Source organism: Callithrix jacchus, chromosome 3, assembly GCF_049354715.1.
Source record: "Callithrix jacchus isolate 240 chromosome 3, calJac240_pri, whole genome shotgun sequence".
Lineage (NCBI taxonomy): Eukaryota > Metazoa > Chordata > Mammalia > Primates > Cebidae > Callithrix > Callithrix jacchus.
In genome coordinates, this window is record NC_133504.1 from 112,801,882 (window position 1) to 112,818,983 (window position 17,102).

Sequence of the window (17,102 nt, forward strand, 5' to 3'; positions counted from 1 at the left end):
TCAGCACAAATTGGCCTTAGATCTCCTGCCCCCAGACCTTGGTGTTTAACCTTGATTCAGCTTTAGGAAGTCAGCACCAGCTGGCTTTATATTCCCTGCCTCCAGACCCTATTCCTCCTGCCCCACCATGGTTCAGAAAACTGATACACTTAAGTATTAATTGGTATATTGGGAGCAAAGGAGGAATCTGATTTTTCCCCCATCATTGAGATTATGTGAGTAATTGAGATGTACTAGTAAACCCACTGATCTCCTGTTTAAAAGATTATTAATTCTGGTACTAGTTTCTGAGATAGGGTCTCACTCCATAACCCAGGCTGGAGTACAATGACATACTCACGGCTCACTGTAGATTTTACATCCCCACACTCAAGCGATCCTCTCACCTCAGCCTCCTTAGTAGCTGGGACTACAGGCATGCAGCACCATGCCTGGCCAGTTTTTATATTTTTTATAGAGTCAGGGTTTTGCAGTATTTCCCAAACTGATCTCAAACTTCTGGACTTAAAGAATCTGCCCACCTGGGCCTCCTGAAGAGTTGGAATTACAGGTGTGAGCTACTGTGCCTAGTCTCTGGCATTTGTAAAAGAACAAGTCAGACTTTATTCAAGACCATCATGATAGGTATAGGGATCATTCCAGTGGGGTTTTGCAATGAAAGGGAGAGATTGCGCTCAACTTGGAAAAGAATGAGGAAAAGTGGGCATGTTATAGCTAGGTAGTAGGGCTGGGGTGGGAGGCAGTTATTAGATAGAAAATTACTGAGAGGAAACATTAGGGCTTCTGGCTAAACTGACCTAACAAGATACTTGTTGAAGGCAAGCCAGGGTAATCAGACATCCATCACCTGGAGGATAGTGGGAGATATGGCTAGCCAATCAGATACTAATGGTGATCAGATTAGTAGGATGGGGATTCTGGCTAAATGGAGGTAGCAGGTTTCTTGCTAAAATTGGACAATGCAGAGACAAACACTGAAGGCCAAAAGCCAATCCTAGTTGAGAAGAGAGTTCAAAAGAGCCTAACTAGAGTTTGGTCAAGGAGAGAATCTTTGTCACTTTTGGCTGTTTGGTATGTATCCTTTTGTTTCTGATAAAATATTAAATAACCATATTGGAATAGCTTGGTTATATATAGTGAGATAATATTTGTCATATGATGGTGTGTATTTTTAAAATGAAAGTTGAGGCCAGGTGCGATGGCTCATGCCTGTAATCCCAGCACTTTGGGAGGCCGAGGCAGGTGGATTGCTTCAGCCCAGGAGTTTGAGACCAGCCTGGGAAACATGATGAAACCCCATCTCTACAAAAAATGCAAAAATTAGACAGGCATGGTGGTACACGCCTGTCCTACCAGCTACTAGGGAGGCTGAGGTGGGAGAATCACTTGAGCCCAGGAGTTCAAGGCTGTAGTGAGCACTGTGATTGCACCACTGCACTCTAGCCTGTGTGTTAGAGCAAGACCCAGTTTCAAAAAAAAAAGAAGATTGATGTATTTCAGAAAACTCAAAAAAGATTATTTTCACATTCTAATTGTTACCTAATGCTAAATAAATAAACATGTTAACTAGAGTCACAGTTTCCAAGGATTTTATAATTTAAAATTGATACATCAGTATAAGTAAGCCTGGTGAAGGCTACTTCACTGGGCTTGGAAGGCCTGGATTCTCATCCAAGTTCTTTTTCACTATCATACTTTGAGTGAATTCTTATCTTGGGGTCCTCTTTTAAAGGCAGGAAGCTATCCCATTTGCAATAGCAACAGAAAGAATGCAATTCAAAGAAACAAACTTAAAGAAGTGAAAGACTTGTACACTGAAAATAATAAAACATTGATGATGGACATTAAATAAGACATTGGTAAATGCAAAGATTTCTTGTGTCCATGGATTGGTAGAGTTAATGTTGTTACAATGTTCATGCTACCCAAAATAATCTGTAGATTAAGCATAATCCTTATAAAAAATTCCAATAGCATTCTGTTTTTTTTTTTGAGTTAGAGTCTTGCTCTGTCACCCAGGCTGGAGTGCAGTGGCACCATCTCGGCTCACTGCAACCTCCACCTCCCAGGATCAAGTGATTCCCCTGCCCAGCCTCCCAAGTAGCTGGGACTACTGGTGTGTACCACCATGTCTGGCTAACTTTTTGTATTTTTAGTAGAGACGGGATTTTACCATGTTGGCCAAGCTAGTCTTGAACTGCTGACCTCAGGTGATCTGTCTACCTCGGCCTCCCAAAGTGCTGGGACCATAGGCGTGAGCAACTGCATCCAGCCTTCAATAAATTTCTTTACAGAAATAGAAGAAAAATCTTAAAATCCATATGGAACCACAAAAGAACCCAAATAGCCATAGCAGTCTTGAACAAGAAGAAAAAAACCTGGAACTATCATATTTCCTGATAGCAAAATATATTACAGAGCTACAATAATCTTAATAGTATGGTACTGGCATAAAAACAGACATGTAGACCAATGAAATGGAATAGAGACACCAGATATAAATCTGTGCATTTGCAGTCAGCTGATCTTCAACAAGGGTGCTGAGAATGTGGAATGGTGAAAGATAGTCTCTGTAAAAAAGCAGTGTTGGGAAAACTGGATATCCACATGCAGAAGAATAAAATTAGACCTTACACTGTATACAACAACTAACTCAAAATTGACTAAAGACTTAAATATAATACCTGAAACTACTAGGTAAACCCAGTGGGGGTGTCTTGTGATACTGGTGTAGGTAATGATTTAAGTACATAAGGGACTCATGCAAGTCATAGCGAAACTCAAATAACCTGATTAAAAAGTGAGCAGAGCACCCCTCAAATAGATGTTTCTCCAGAAAAGATATACAAATAGCTAATAGACATGTGAAAAGATGCTCAATATTAATAATCATCAGGAAAATGCAGATCAAAACCACAATAAGAAGATATCACCTCATACCTGTTAGAATGGCTATTATCAGAAAGACAAAAGATAACTGTTGCCCAGAATGTGGAAAAAAGGCGACTCTTGTACCCCATTGGTGGGAATATCAGTTGGTATAACTACCTTGGAAAACAGTTTAGAGGTTCCTCAAGATATTAAAAATAGAACTATCTTTATGATACAGCAGTCTCACTTCTGGGTATATTTCCAAATGAAGTGAAATCAGTATCTTGAAGAGATGCCTGCACTCTCATGTTCGTTGCAGCACTATTCACAAAAGCCAAGATATGTGAACAATCTCAATGTCCCTTGACAGATGAATGGATAAAGAAAATGTGATATATATGTGTGCGTGTGTAGCACACACAATGGAATATTATTTGGCCTTATAAAAGAAGGAAGTGCTGTCATTTGCAACATTGCAGATGAACCTTGAGAAGATTATACTAATGTGAAAATACTAAATGTGAAATAAACCAGTCATGCAAAGAAAAATACTGTATGATATCACTTACATGTGGAATATAAAGTAGTCAAACTCAGAAGTAGAGTAGAATGGTGGGTGCCAGGGGCTGGGGAGGGTGGAAATGGGGAGATATTGATCAAAGGATGGAAAGTTCTGGAGATCTAATGTACAGCAATGTGACATTATTGATAGTTGATTGTGAATTGTATACTTGATAATTTGCTACGAAGGTAGATAATACATGATTTCACCACATATTTTTGAATAACTATTTCAGGTGATGAATATATTAATTAATTTGACTATGCTAATTATTTCACAATGTGTATGTATATCAGAACATTGTTGTACCTAAAATGTATGCAATTTTTATTTCTCAATTATACCTCAATAAAACCTAGGGGAAAAAAGAGAGTCTCTTCACACCATTTTTGTAAGTTTGAATCAGGAGCAAATGAGATGTTCTGTAAGTTCTTTGAAACTCATTGTAAAAAAGAGAATGATTCTTGACCTTTAAAAAAAATGATATAGACCCCTCTGAAAGCTGAGAATCTGTTAGAAAAAAAATTTTTGAACTGTTGAAGGATCATGAATCCCCTAAGTCCTATCTGCAATCTCTAGATTATGAACTCTAGCTACAGGGTAAGGACATGGAGCAGAACTATAAATAATCTAAAGTGTTAGTTAATTTACAAAATGTTTATAGTTCCCTTCAAATTTAAGTTTTGCTCAGGGGATTTCCAGGACTGCAGCACATAGTAGTTTATTTGAACATATTTGTTGAAATATTTATATTTGGAAGATATATTTTTCAAGAACAAGATACACTGGACATCTTTGAACTGGACTAACTTTTGTTATTTTGCAGATTAAATGCTCTCCCAGCCCTGTGCCTATGTGTTAATGCTGTTTCCTGCAGTTGGGCACTTGAAAATGTGCCAAGTGCTCTCTGCACAGTAGTCATTCAGTGCAAACAAGCCATTGGCAGAGTTCTAGGCAGAATTTGTCTGTCTCCTCCTCACTTGTGATGATTCACATCATATCTCCTGTTAGCTACAGTGCCTCAGCATGTACCTGTAGTCAAATATGGAATTCACTCAAAATTCGCAAGGGCAAGTGTGTTTGAAATTCTTGTTCTTATAGTCTTAAAAATCAATAGGCAGATGTTTAGTAAATAAAACTGTAACCTTGCTGTAGTCTTTCATTTCTTAAATGGCATACTGGCTTATGTGGTTCTGTAGCAAAATTAAAAATTATTCTCAAGTGATGCCTGCTTTTCTATGGATTAAAAAGCAAATTGTCTTTCATCCAAATTCTGCATACCCAGAATGTCCTCCCAGCGTTCCTGGTTTCTTTTGTAAGATATCCTGTTTTTGTGTCTAGACTTAGCTAATTGCTGGCATCGTTAGTAGTGGCTAAAAAGGGGTAATGATGCTTTCTGAAAGCTTGCTGTTACTGATTCTGTACATACTTTAACTCAATGATTAGTTTGTGTATTTTTTGAACTGCAGCTCCAGCAAGGAATACATTTTGCATTATGATTCAGTACACATTCATCCACACTTATCTGAAATAAGCTTCATGAAACAAGCTGTTTTCATATATCTTCTATTTTTTTCTATTCTATTTCACTTCTTTTAAAAATGCTTGTCATTGTCTACTAAATGATTTAACATGATTTACCAAACTATAGTTTTAGAAAGTAGTCTACTGTTACATGATCATTTTCAGTCCTTTTATGACTTACGTGATAAATTAGGATATTATTATATTTAATTTGCATATTTTAATTTATAATATACACTATTGTTCAGGTACTCAAGTTATACTTGAATTTTCTAGGGAAAAATTAATTATAAATTAAATAACTAAAAATAGAAAAATTTGTGAGGTTTTGACTATGTTAGATGTGTTAAGATTAGGGTAAAGTTTCTTTTTTCAATATTTTTACATTAACCATTAAGAAGTCTGTTAATAGTAAGTTTTGTGATCCCTTTATGTTATTATTTTTTTTATTTATTTAAAGACAGGGTCTCACTTGCCCAGGATGGAATGCAGTGGCATGATCTTGGCTCACTGCAACTTCAACCTCTCAGGCTCAAGTGATCCTCCCACTTCTGCCTCCTGAGTAGCTGGGACTGTAGGCACACAGTACCACACCTAACTAATTTTTGTATTTTTAGTAGAGATGGGATTTTGTCATATTGCCCAGGTTGGTCTCGAACTCCTGAGCTCAAGCCATTCGGCTGCCTCAGCCTCCAAAAGTGCTGGGATTACAGGCATGCACCACTATGCCGGGCGTCTTTATTTTTGAACTTGATATGACTATAAACTAATTGGAAACATTTGTTACTTGTCTGATTAATGTTTTACATTTTACATAAATCGTGGCAAAATGAGTAGGAACTTCCAGTGCTATGATTCATAATTTGTTCTTCAGGGGAATTTATCAGAATTTTGCTTCCCTGTCTTTTCTGTTCAAAGAAGTAGAACGATATATTTTAGACATAATTTTGTTTTGTAAATTTCTTATAAGCTCTTACATGCATGCTTGACCTAGTCAAGATGATAATGTTTCAACTGTTCATGTATTGACATTTTTCTACAGAATTAGAAGTGTGTCTCACCAACCAGCCAAGATGAACATGGTGAAGAGGATCATGGGGCGGCCGAGGCAGGAGGAGTGCAGCCCACAAGACAATGCCTTGGGACTGATGCACCTCCGCCGGCTCTTCACGGAGTTGTGCCATCCTCCCCGGCACATGACTCAGAAGGAACAAGAAGAGAAACTGTATATGATGCTGCCAGTGTTTAACAGGGTAAGTCCAGGTTGCCAGACACACACCTTCCAGGACTGGGTGGCACTACAATAATCTGAAAGTCACTGGTATGCCATAGGTAGGAAAAAATGATAGGATGAGTACATTTTTAAGAAGCTTAGTGTTATCATTTCATCTTTTCAATTTGCTGTAAAGCAATGTGATTTGATGTGAAACCTGGTGAGAATAAACTACAGTTAGTGAGACTTCTTTGATTTTTAACAGATAAAGGGCAAGCTGTGAGCATTGTCTAAAATGTCCCTGTAATGGGGTTGAGTTTTGGAAGAGGAACAGATTGTAAATTACCAATTATGTTATTTCTGTTACCTTTTGAAGTGATGGTTTTATTACACCAAATGATAACTTGCCCAAACCCTTTGTACACTTTAAAAAGTCATTATAATTTGCTGTTGTTTAAGAGTTAGTGTAAGAGGATAGTTATAGGCTATAGAGAATCCAAATAGAGTTAATGTTTTAATATATTTTGTGAATTACATGTAACAATCATGCTGGGTATCTTTAAAATATCTTTAGGCTGGACACTGTGGCTCATGCCTGTAATTCTAGCACTTTGGGAGGCCAAGGCAGGTGGATCACCGGAGGTCAGGAGTTTGAGACCAACCTGGCCAACATGGTGAAACTCCATGTCTACTAAAAACACAAAAATTAGCTGGGTGTGCTGGGTAGTGTATAATCCCAACTACTTGGTAGGCTGAGGCAGGAGAAACACTTGAACCTGGAGACAGAGGTTGCGGTGAGCCAAGATCATGCCATTGCACTCCAGCCTGGGCGACAAGAGCAAAACTCTGTCTCAAAAAACAAATAATAGTAATAATAACAATAACTTCTGTATACTTATCAAAAGTTCACAAATACATCATTTTAAAAAGTCAAATAGTTTCATAGGCTTGTAGGTGCCCTACCACTAATTGTTGCTGCCATGAAACACTTTTAAATAACATACTTTTACTGCTGTTGATTATGAGAATGATAGAGCGAGGAGATGCTAGAGTAGGAATGTGAGAAGAACTGGGGAAAGGTTTAAAATAGCTCTTCTAAAAATGGGAGAGAGGGCCGGGCACAATGGCTCAAGCCTGTAATCCCAGCACTTTGGGAGGCCGAGGCGGGTGGATCATGAGGTCAAGAGATCGAGACCATCTTGGTCAACATGGTGAAACCCTGTCTCTACTAAAAATACAAAAAATTAGCTGGGCATGGTGGCGCATGCCTGTAATACCAGCTACTCGGGAGGCTGAGGCAGGAGAATTGCCTGAACCCAGGAGGCGGAGGTTGCCATGAGCCGAGATTGCGCCATTGCACTCCAGTCTGGGTCACAAGAGTGAAACTCCATCTCAAAAAAAAAAAAAAAAAATGGGAGAGAGAACTATGACAAACCATTGTTTTAAGCCCTATTCAGGGAAGTTAATAATTTTTATTATAGGAAGTTAATTTTTGTTACCTGGAAGTTTTGTTTTTTAATCCTATTTCTGTTTTACCTTAATGTCATGATGTGCTGTTGACTACTGAGTAGTTTGAGGTGATTTCCTTCTCTCTGACTTAGGAATGTTTACAAGGTAATGAGAATGTTTAGAGCAGTTAGTGGAATTGTTCTTGGCTATTAACTGAATTATTTTTAAGTAATAGCCTACATATATATGTATATATACCATGTATTTCATCAGTTAGGCTTCCACAGTCTACTAGACTAAAAGAATCTTACGAATATTTGTTGTTTTAATAAGTAGATATGAGATACTTTAGTAATTATTCTCTATCACTTATAATGTTGGACTTAGTTATGTCCTATGTTATTGTCTCATTAAATTTTCTCAAAAGTTTTTAATTGGTTGATTCAAAGCACCTATGTATGCAATGCCTTAAACCTGTATTATAATTTGAATATCACAGTGATTTGAGTATCACAAAGGTTCAATAACTCTTAAGAAAAGATAGAAAGTTGTATCTGTACCATTATGATCAATTTGAAAAATGTATTATTTTAAAAATAATTCTTAGTCAGTGGATGTAATTATAATTAATAAACTAAAATTGCCCTTAGATACAATTTTCATTAAATTTAGAAATATATAGCTATATCTGTTTAACATTTGGCCACTTGTGCTTAAGCATTCTCCATTAGTGAGAAATACCTATGGTGAGTGAATAGCTTAGTATGTCGCTAGAGCCAACCAGTTCTTACCATGATTGCTAAAAAGGAATTGCAGTGTTGATTTTTGAGACTTTACTTGATTAGAGCTAAATGGTAAACAAGGTGTAATACTCTTAGACACGGACAGCTATCTACAGACTAGTTTTTAAAGTATGCTTAATAGTGTTATTTCAGTGCATGATTTTTACCTTTGAGAAACATGGGTTGGGAAATGACACATAGAATCTTGTCTCTGGGCCATGTCTCATGCTGGTTCTTGAAATGCCTCCTGTTGTCTTCATTACTGTCCTATAAGGAGGCTGCTGTTGTCTTCCTTCTTGCTGATTTGCTCAAACTGAAAGATGATGGTGAAGTCTGAAAATAGCTGAATAATATTTATTCAGCATTCTTAAAAAGAATTAATCTTTAGTTCCAAGAACAAAAGTTGACAAAAAAAAATTTGGTTTAAACTTATTCAAAATGAGTAGCATTTTACTTGTCAAAAAATTCATAGCTGCCACTGTTAATTACTATACTACTTGTATTTTGTAGTATATTATACTCTAAATGCAATGTTTACCAATTAGATCTTCTTTAAGAAACACCCTTATTTTTGGACTTATTTCCAATTTATGTTTGAGAAGCATGTAAATGTAATAGTGTCCTTTTTTAATCCCTTACAGATTACCATCACTTTTTAATTTGTTAGCTTAAGAGAGGTCACCCAAACTTAGAACCAAATGAGAGAGAAATCATAAGGCAGACAGACAAATTATTTTGTTGCAGCTTTATTACTTATTACGTAATACCAATAGAGTTGATACTGGAGAATGTGGCTTGGATCTGTGCAACAAAGGACTTCTGAATTCAGCCCTGAAATAGTCATGTTTACTTACCTAGTCACTGGCAGAACTGAACAGTTGCAAGCCACAGCCAGAACAGATGAAAATGCATATTCTTGTGAGACAGGCAGAGCCCAAAAGTATGGGACGGGGCTGAGTTGGGCATTCTGTTCTTCTCAAACTCTCATCTGATGGTCCTTCTTAGAAAACGAAAGAGCATAAGAAAAATGTTTCCCTAAACATTTATATTAATTGATAAGAAATCTTAACTGACTTACCATATGAAATAATGCAATTACATCTTCATTGTTAATTTTTTAACACTGTTATTTATAGCACATTATTTGAAGACTAATAATCGTCAATAGTCTGACTTAATTTTCGATATTATACATATTTAGGAAACAAAAGCCTCCATTTTTAAAAAGTTTGTAAACATTCCAACATTTCTTTTATTAGTCATATTTAATACATTTTTATTGAATAGCACCATTCAGTAACAAGTATATATTGAAATATATATTGTGCCTTTATAAATACCATTGGATAACACCATTAATTTGTTTTCCCTGAGTGCCAAAAATATTTGGTTGAAGAGGTGTCAGGAAATCTTCTGAAATCTATTCAGGTGGATATTAAAAATGACTTTTAAAAATAAGTTAAACTTTGCTATTTCTCTCTAAAGGTGAACACTATGAAAAGTTACAGTGATAGGGTTCATGAACAGTTTGAGAAAAATATAGGACTGAGTGATTAAGAGCCTGGCTTGGATTCAGACAGATATAGTTTTAAATTCTGTCTGTATTTTCTCCTGTTTTAAGTTAACTTTTCTAACTCTTAATTTTCTTATCTCTAAAATGAGGATACTAACAGAACCTCTACTGTAGGATTTTATAAAGCTTAAATGACACCAAGTACTTGAATAGTGCTAGGCAGATTTTATGTTGGTATTATATAGTAATTGTTGTTATTTCTAGTGAATTTGCTAGAAGGCATTTTCGTTCCTCAGTACTACTGTTTTTGTTTTTTTAAATCTGTTACAAATTTCACGTATGTATTTTAGAATCAGCCCTTTTGAGTTGAATGTATTACCACTTCTCTTGCCCAACTTTCTTCCTCTGCAGAACCAGAAATCTTTTGTCACTGTTTGTTTGAGACCCAGTCTGGTTCTGTGCCCAGGCTGGAGTGTAGCGGGGCGATCTTGGCTGACTATAGCATCTGCCTTCCGGATTCAGGCAGTCCTCAGGCTCAGCCTCCCATGTGGCTGGGACTGTAGGAATGTGCCGCCACACCCAGCTAATTTTATATTTTTAGAAGACATGGGGTTTCACCATGTTAGCCAGGCTGGTGTCACCTCCTGACCTCAGGTGATTTACCCTCCTTGGCCTTCCAAAGTACTGGAATTACAGTTATGAGCCACCTAGAACCGGAAGAATTTGACAAGTAGTCAGTACTCCCAGAGAGTGAGAAGTAGAATCCACACCTTCTGACTCCCAGCTTCATGCTGCATCCTCTTTGGCAAACATTTATATAAATGATGGAAGCATTGTATATTTTCAAGAAATACCACTACCTGTTGAAAGTAGTGAAAATATACCTAATATTTTTAGATTTAATTGAAGTCAACCACAAAAACTACACTCTTTTCTTTGCTACCTTATTCATTCAATATTATCTACAGTGTAAGATTCATGCTTTAGTCCCTGTATCCCTCCAACCTTATCTTGTACCATTTTCCTCTTATATAAAATGCCCCAGCTTTATCAGCCTCCTTTCAATTTCTCAACACCCCAAACTCAATCTCACTTTAAGGTCTTTGCACAACTCTTTTCTCACTGCTTGCATCCTTTTTTCTCTGTCTCTGAATTGTCACTTTTCCTCATTTGTCAGTGTCATCCTTTGGCACTGGGGTCGCTTCTTCAGAGACCTTTCCTGACAACCTTCTTCCCACCCTGGTCATTCTCTTTCAGCTACCCTGTTTTACTTTCTTCATAACATAACACTATCTTTAAATAATTTTAATTTTAAAATCAACTCATTTACCATTGGTCTTCTGTGCTAAAATGTCCTGTGTTTCATGAGCACAGGAAATGTATTTATTTACCTTTGTAATCACTACTCTTTGAACATTGCCTGGCATATATGGTAGGAAGTCAATAAATATTGGTGAGTAAATAAACCTTATTCAAGAAGCAATGTTTGTTCATTTCAGATTGCCAATTATGATGTAGTCTTTTTTCTATAGGGCTGATTTTGGGTTGGTAAGTTCAAGTCAGTTTTACTTGTCTTGTGAGAAAATTTCTTTGAGGAATAAAGCAATAAACATCAGAATTTTTGTAAAAAGTTAGTAGCATTTTCAACAGTGTATTATTTACCCAGCGTGAAGACTGGTTGAGTAATCATATCTTTATAACTGCTCAAGGAATGAGCTATTGGTTCTGTTCAGTTGTCCTAACAACTCTTGGGAATAACATACCTCCCACTAATTCTTAGGAGCAAAATATACACTGATATACTCTGAGTAATAGGAATATTTATAGACACGTCAATTAAAAAGTTATGTAGTCGGCCAGGAGCAGTGACTCATGCCTGCCGTAATCCCAGCACTTTGGGATGCCAAGATGGGCGAACTACCTGAGGCCAGGAGTTCAAGACCAGTCTGGCCAACATGGTGAAACCCCGTTTCTGCTAAAAAATACAAAAAAAATTACTGGGCATGGTGGAGGGCATCTGTAATCTCATCTACTCTGGAGACTGAGGCAGGAGAATCACTAGGAGGCCGAAATTGCAGTGAGCAGAGATCATGCCATTGCACTCCAGATTGGGCAACAAGAGTGAAACTGTCTCAACAACAACAACAACAGAAAGCTATGTACTCATCTCTGAGCACAGGTGGAGTGGCTATTCAAACGTGTGATTATTAGGCTTCTCGATTTTTATCAGTCTCCACTTTGTTAAAGAATAGAGGTTTCTGACCAGGCTCAGTGGCTCATACCTGTATTCCCAGAACTCTGGGAGGCCAATGTGAGCAGATCACTTGAGCCCAGGGTTCAAAACCAGCCTGAACAACATGGAGAAACCCCCATCTCTACAAAAAATACAAAAATTAGCCGGGTATGGTGGCAGGCACTTGTAGTCCTAGCTACTAAGGAGGCTGAGGTGGGAGGACCACCTGAGCTCAGGAGGTCAAGATAGCAGTGAACCGTGATAGTGCCACTGCACTCCAGCCTGAGTGACAGAGTAAGAACCTGTCTCAAAAGAAAAGAAAAGGAATATGAGTTTTATTTAACAGGTAACATAGATTATTTAACAAATAACAGATTAATTCTAATCATACAGCATTCCAACATTTATCAAAATCTTAGCAGAAAAACATACATATTTGCTGAGGAAGTATTGAAAAGTACAGTTTGTTTTTTTGATATTATTACAAATTACTCACTTGTGAAATTATTGAACACACTAGGTATCTGGATAAAAGGATACCCTTGTAGAATTGATTTGTTGTTTTAGTGTTTTCAACTTAATTTGAGGGAGGTTATAAGAAACATGTAAGAAACACATTTTCTATTAGAAGGATATTACATATATCCTTTTATTGGGATCTTTGGAAGGAATTGTTTACATTATGCAGTAATCTCTATTCATGGTTTTGCTTTTCATGATTTTGGTCATCTGTGGTCTGAAAATACTAAGTGGAAAATTACAGAAACAATTTATAAGTTTGAAATCTCACATCATTCAGCTCCATCCCTTCTGGGACATGAATTATTCCTTTGTCCACTTTATGGGCCATCAGCCCGATAGTCACTTGGTTGCAGCTTCAGTTATCAGACCCACTGTCCTGGTATCAAACTGCTTGTTTTCAAGAAACCCTATTTTACTTAATAATGGCCCCAAAGTGCAGAAGGTAAGCCACTGGCAACTTGGGTATGCCAGAGAGAAGTGCTTCCTTTAAGTGAAAAGGTAAAAGTTCTTGACTTAAAACTGTATGGGGAGGTTTCTGAAATCTACAGTAACAAGGAATCTTGTATTTGTCAAATAGTAAACAGTATATTGTTACAATTGTTCTACTTTATTATTACTGTTGCCAGTCTCTTACTGTGCCTAATTTATTAATTAAACTTTACTACCACTGATATGTGTTATAGTAAAAAATAAAATGTTTACGGGTTTTGGTACTATCTGTACCAAAACAGGTCTTAGAACTTCTCACAGATGGGGGGACTGGTATAACAAGAGGAATAGAAGCACTTCCTTAAATACATATTTCTCTTATGCTAAGGACACTGCGAATGATGTGATAGATCAGGTTTTCTCTTCTGTATCTTTGGGCCAAAATTTGTAAACAATACCTGGAAAATAAAGAGGTTTTTTTTTTTGGTCTTAGATTTTTATTTGGTTTTCTTTTTCAGGCCATCTCCCTAGCTTGGTCTTTTATTTGCTTGTTTGTTTGGTTTTCCTTCTTAATTTTAGTCTATGTTCTCATGTTCTCCTTCAGTGCTCCCTGAATGTTCTCTAGAATTTGGTTGTGAGGGCAGTCAACATATAAACAAACAACCATGTTTCGGGAGCTTCACTATAAAAGGCAGAGTGCTAGCTTGGGAGAATATGAAGATGAGTAAATTATGTTTTCTCCTATTGTAGTGACATTTGAACAGGTAATAATAATATAAAATACTGTGTAATGAGTGTTATAAGGGAGAGATAGCCTTAGAATATAGAGAATTTTCTTTCAGCTATAAAGAATATTTTAAAAAATAATACTTCAGGATACATCTAGTTATATACCCATTAAAATACCATTTCTTATGGTAGTCTGTCCAGGTTTCATTTTCTTAAATTCTCTTTGCTGAACCCATACTCATTTATTTTTAAAAAATGTTTATTGTAGGCAGGGTGTAGTGGCTCATGCCTGTAATCCCAGCACTTAGGGAGGCAGAGGCAGGAGGATAGCTTGAGCCCAGGAGTTCAAGACCTGTCTGGGCAATATTGCAAGACCCTGTTCTCAAAAAAATAATAATAAATAAAATTAAGAATAAGAATTATTTATTCTAAAGTTCATTTATTTAAAAAATTGTATAAAAACAAGTTTATTTCATGGCCCTTCCATTTACTTTCTTTATTCTAGTCTTTTTCATAACAGCCTTATTTTGAAAATAACTGTGATTAGTATGTAGAAATTCTGAGTACAAGATGAGTTTAGTGAATTCTAAAGTCAGCCAGGGATTTAGCAGTAGAACTGCTTTTCACTATCCAGTGTGCCTGTACTCCATCAAAGTTCCTTTATAACTTTTCTCTAAATTCTTAAATTGTCTTTCCTCAGAAAAATGTTGCCTGGGCGGAGTTGCCTCATGCCTGTAATCCTAGCGCTTTGGGAGACCAAGGGAGGTGGATCACCTGAGGTTAGGAGTTAAAGACCAGCCTGGCCAACATGGTGAAACCCCATATCTACTAAAAATACAAAAATTAGCCAGGTGTGGTGGCATGCACCTGTAGTCCCAGCTACTCGGGACGCTGAGGCAGGAGAATAGCTTGAACCTAGGAGGCAGAGGTTGCAGTGAGCCAAGATTGCCCCACTGTAGCACTCCAGCCTGGGCAACAGATTGAGACTCCATCTCACCAAAAAAAGAAAAGAAAAATGTTATATTTTCTAAGGTTTTTAGTGAGATTGATTAAAATTTTATCAATGATATCTTTGGATCTTAGATTTTAATTATTTCTTTAACAAATTAATATGTATAAGGAAATGTGGCTAGATATGTGATTTATTGAAAGAGTTGTATTTTCAACATATTAAGATCCAAAGTAACTGTGTAGATAGACTTTTCTGGACTTGATTTTCCAGTCATCTGGAAATTTAAAATTCACAGAATAAAAAGAAAAAAATTGTCATTGCTTCATTAACAATGTCTATTCTTATCTACAGGTTTTTGGAAATGCTCCACCAAATACAATGACAGAAAAATTTTCTGATCTTCTGCAGTTCACAACGCAAGTCTCACGACTAATGGTGACAGAAATTAGAAGGAGAGCATCAAACAAATCCACAGGTATTTTTACAGTAGCCAGCAAAAACTGATTTGTTTGAATAAACAGACAGTTCTGTAAAAGTCCCATTAAAATTAAATGGAAAACAGACCTTAATCTCAGCACATACCTATCCCCATTCCCATTCTTAGAGTCACATTCTTCTCCTGGTTTCAGTGTCTTCAACTCTTGAATAGTTCTGCTCAAGGCTGTTCTGCCTGGACCACTACCACTTCCACTTTAACCTTTTAAAATAGTCTCTTTTTCCCTTTGAACAAAATACAAATTTCTCAACATGACATTTATGGCAAAGCTATCATCTGGTCTTTTTTTTTCTTAAGCATACTTTGATTCTACTGCTTGTTTTCTTTTCTGTATTTCAACCAAATCCAGCTGTCTGTAGTCCTCAAACATGTCTATACTCTTATTTTAATCATTTACTTAGAATGCTTCACTGAGGAAGGAGACTCTTTCCTCATTTAAATATGTCTAAACATCAGCATGATTAAGTCATGCTTCCTTGATGAAATGATTTTTGATTTCTTTAGGCAAAGAAAAATTTTTTCTCTTCTGAACTACAGTTTTTCTTCTCAACCTCATAGGTGGTCACTGGACATGTGTCTTGATCTTTCCGTTAGACCATAAGCTACTTAGGGGTCTCTCTGTCATCTCTAGTAGTTGCTCTCTAGGCCAGCTGCACAGCTGCCATTTTAACATCTCTATTCACATTGTCCAGGGATGCCTTTTCATTTCTTTTGGATGTGTTCTGTTTCCTGAATCCTTTAAATTCCTGATTTTGGTAAATCATCTTTTCCAACAGCTTCATAAAAAAGGATACAAGGGAATTGTGAAGGTTTTGTTCATTTTAGACATACCATGAGCTAAACATTTTTTGACTACTGATGTAAAAAATGGGTTATTTTTTCTTCAGTAACTAAAGTGCAACCTTTAGCCTGAAAACCTTTCAGCTGCCAGGACTTAGAACAAATTCCACTACATCATACAGCATGATTATTACAGAAAAGGAAGCTTAATATAAAACCTGGGATCAATAAGAGAAAAGAAGACGCAGTCCTACCACTCTCATGATCTCACAGATACTTGTGCTGGGAAGATGTGCTGAATATGCAGCTGTGGTTTACATTTAAAGGGAGAGATACTTCCCTCCCCTTCTCTTCATCCCCCATTGCTCTCCATTCCTAAAAGGCAAGCTGGAGAGTAATCTCCTTAGTGAAGAGACATTTAAACTACCTGTGATTTAGGCCATTTGAATACTTGTTAGATATTTATAGGAGTTGTTTGAGAATGCTAGCTCTGTAATCCAGGAGGCCCTCTCAGCAGAGATTAGAAGCTACTAATTGCCTGGGAAAGTTGACCAAGGGTTGAGATGGGCAGTGGTGGGTGTCTTAGCGCTGTCTTTCCATGCAGCCCAGTGTGAGCACTCAGGGTCATTTTGGAAAATCTTGCCGCTTGCATTATTATCATTCCTCCTTAAGTAAGTATCAGGTTCTATGTTGGAAATAATTTTGTCTCAGAATTTTAAAAATTTTCTGTTTTAATTTAGGTTCTTACATTGTTATTGAGAAATCAAAAGCTACCTAGATTTTTTTTTCTTTTGTAGCCTATTTTTTTTTCTAGAAGTTTTTAGGATCTTCTCTTTGTCCCTGCTTTTCTAAAATTTTATAATAAGATGCCTTGTGGTAGACCTATTTTTGTAAATGTGCTGGGTATTCATCAGACTCTTTCAGTGTGGTTATTCATATCCTTTAATTTGGGGAAAGTTTCATGAATTGTTTAATAATATCCTCCCCTCTGTTTTCTCATTCTGGTCAGATGACCCTCTTAGACCGTTCCTCTCATTTTCTTATCCT

General features: G+C 36.7%; 1 protein-coding gene across 33 annotated transcripts in view; it reads left to right on the plus strand.

The window, feature by feature from the left end:
- WDFY3 (WD repeat and FYVE domain containing 3) overlaps positions 1–17,102 on the plus strand; it is a 301,952-nt gene that overhangs the window by 98,113 nt on the left and 186,737 nt on the right. For all 33 annotated transcript variants that reach the window (XM_078366917.1, XM_078366923.1, XM_078366915.1 and 30 more), the window contains 2 exons: positions 6,000–6,210; positions 15,131–15,254. In XM_078366917.1, coding sequence (XP_078223043.1) covers positions 6,031–6,210; positions 15,131–15,254 — 304 coding nt within the window. In that variant the 5' untranslated portion in view covers positions 6,000–6,030. The remainder of the gene's footprint in view (positions 1–5,999; positions 6,211–15,130; positions 15,255–17,102) is intronic.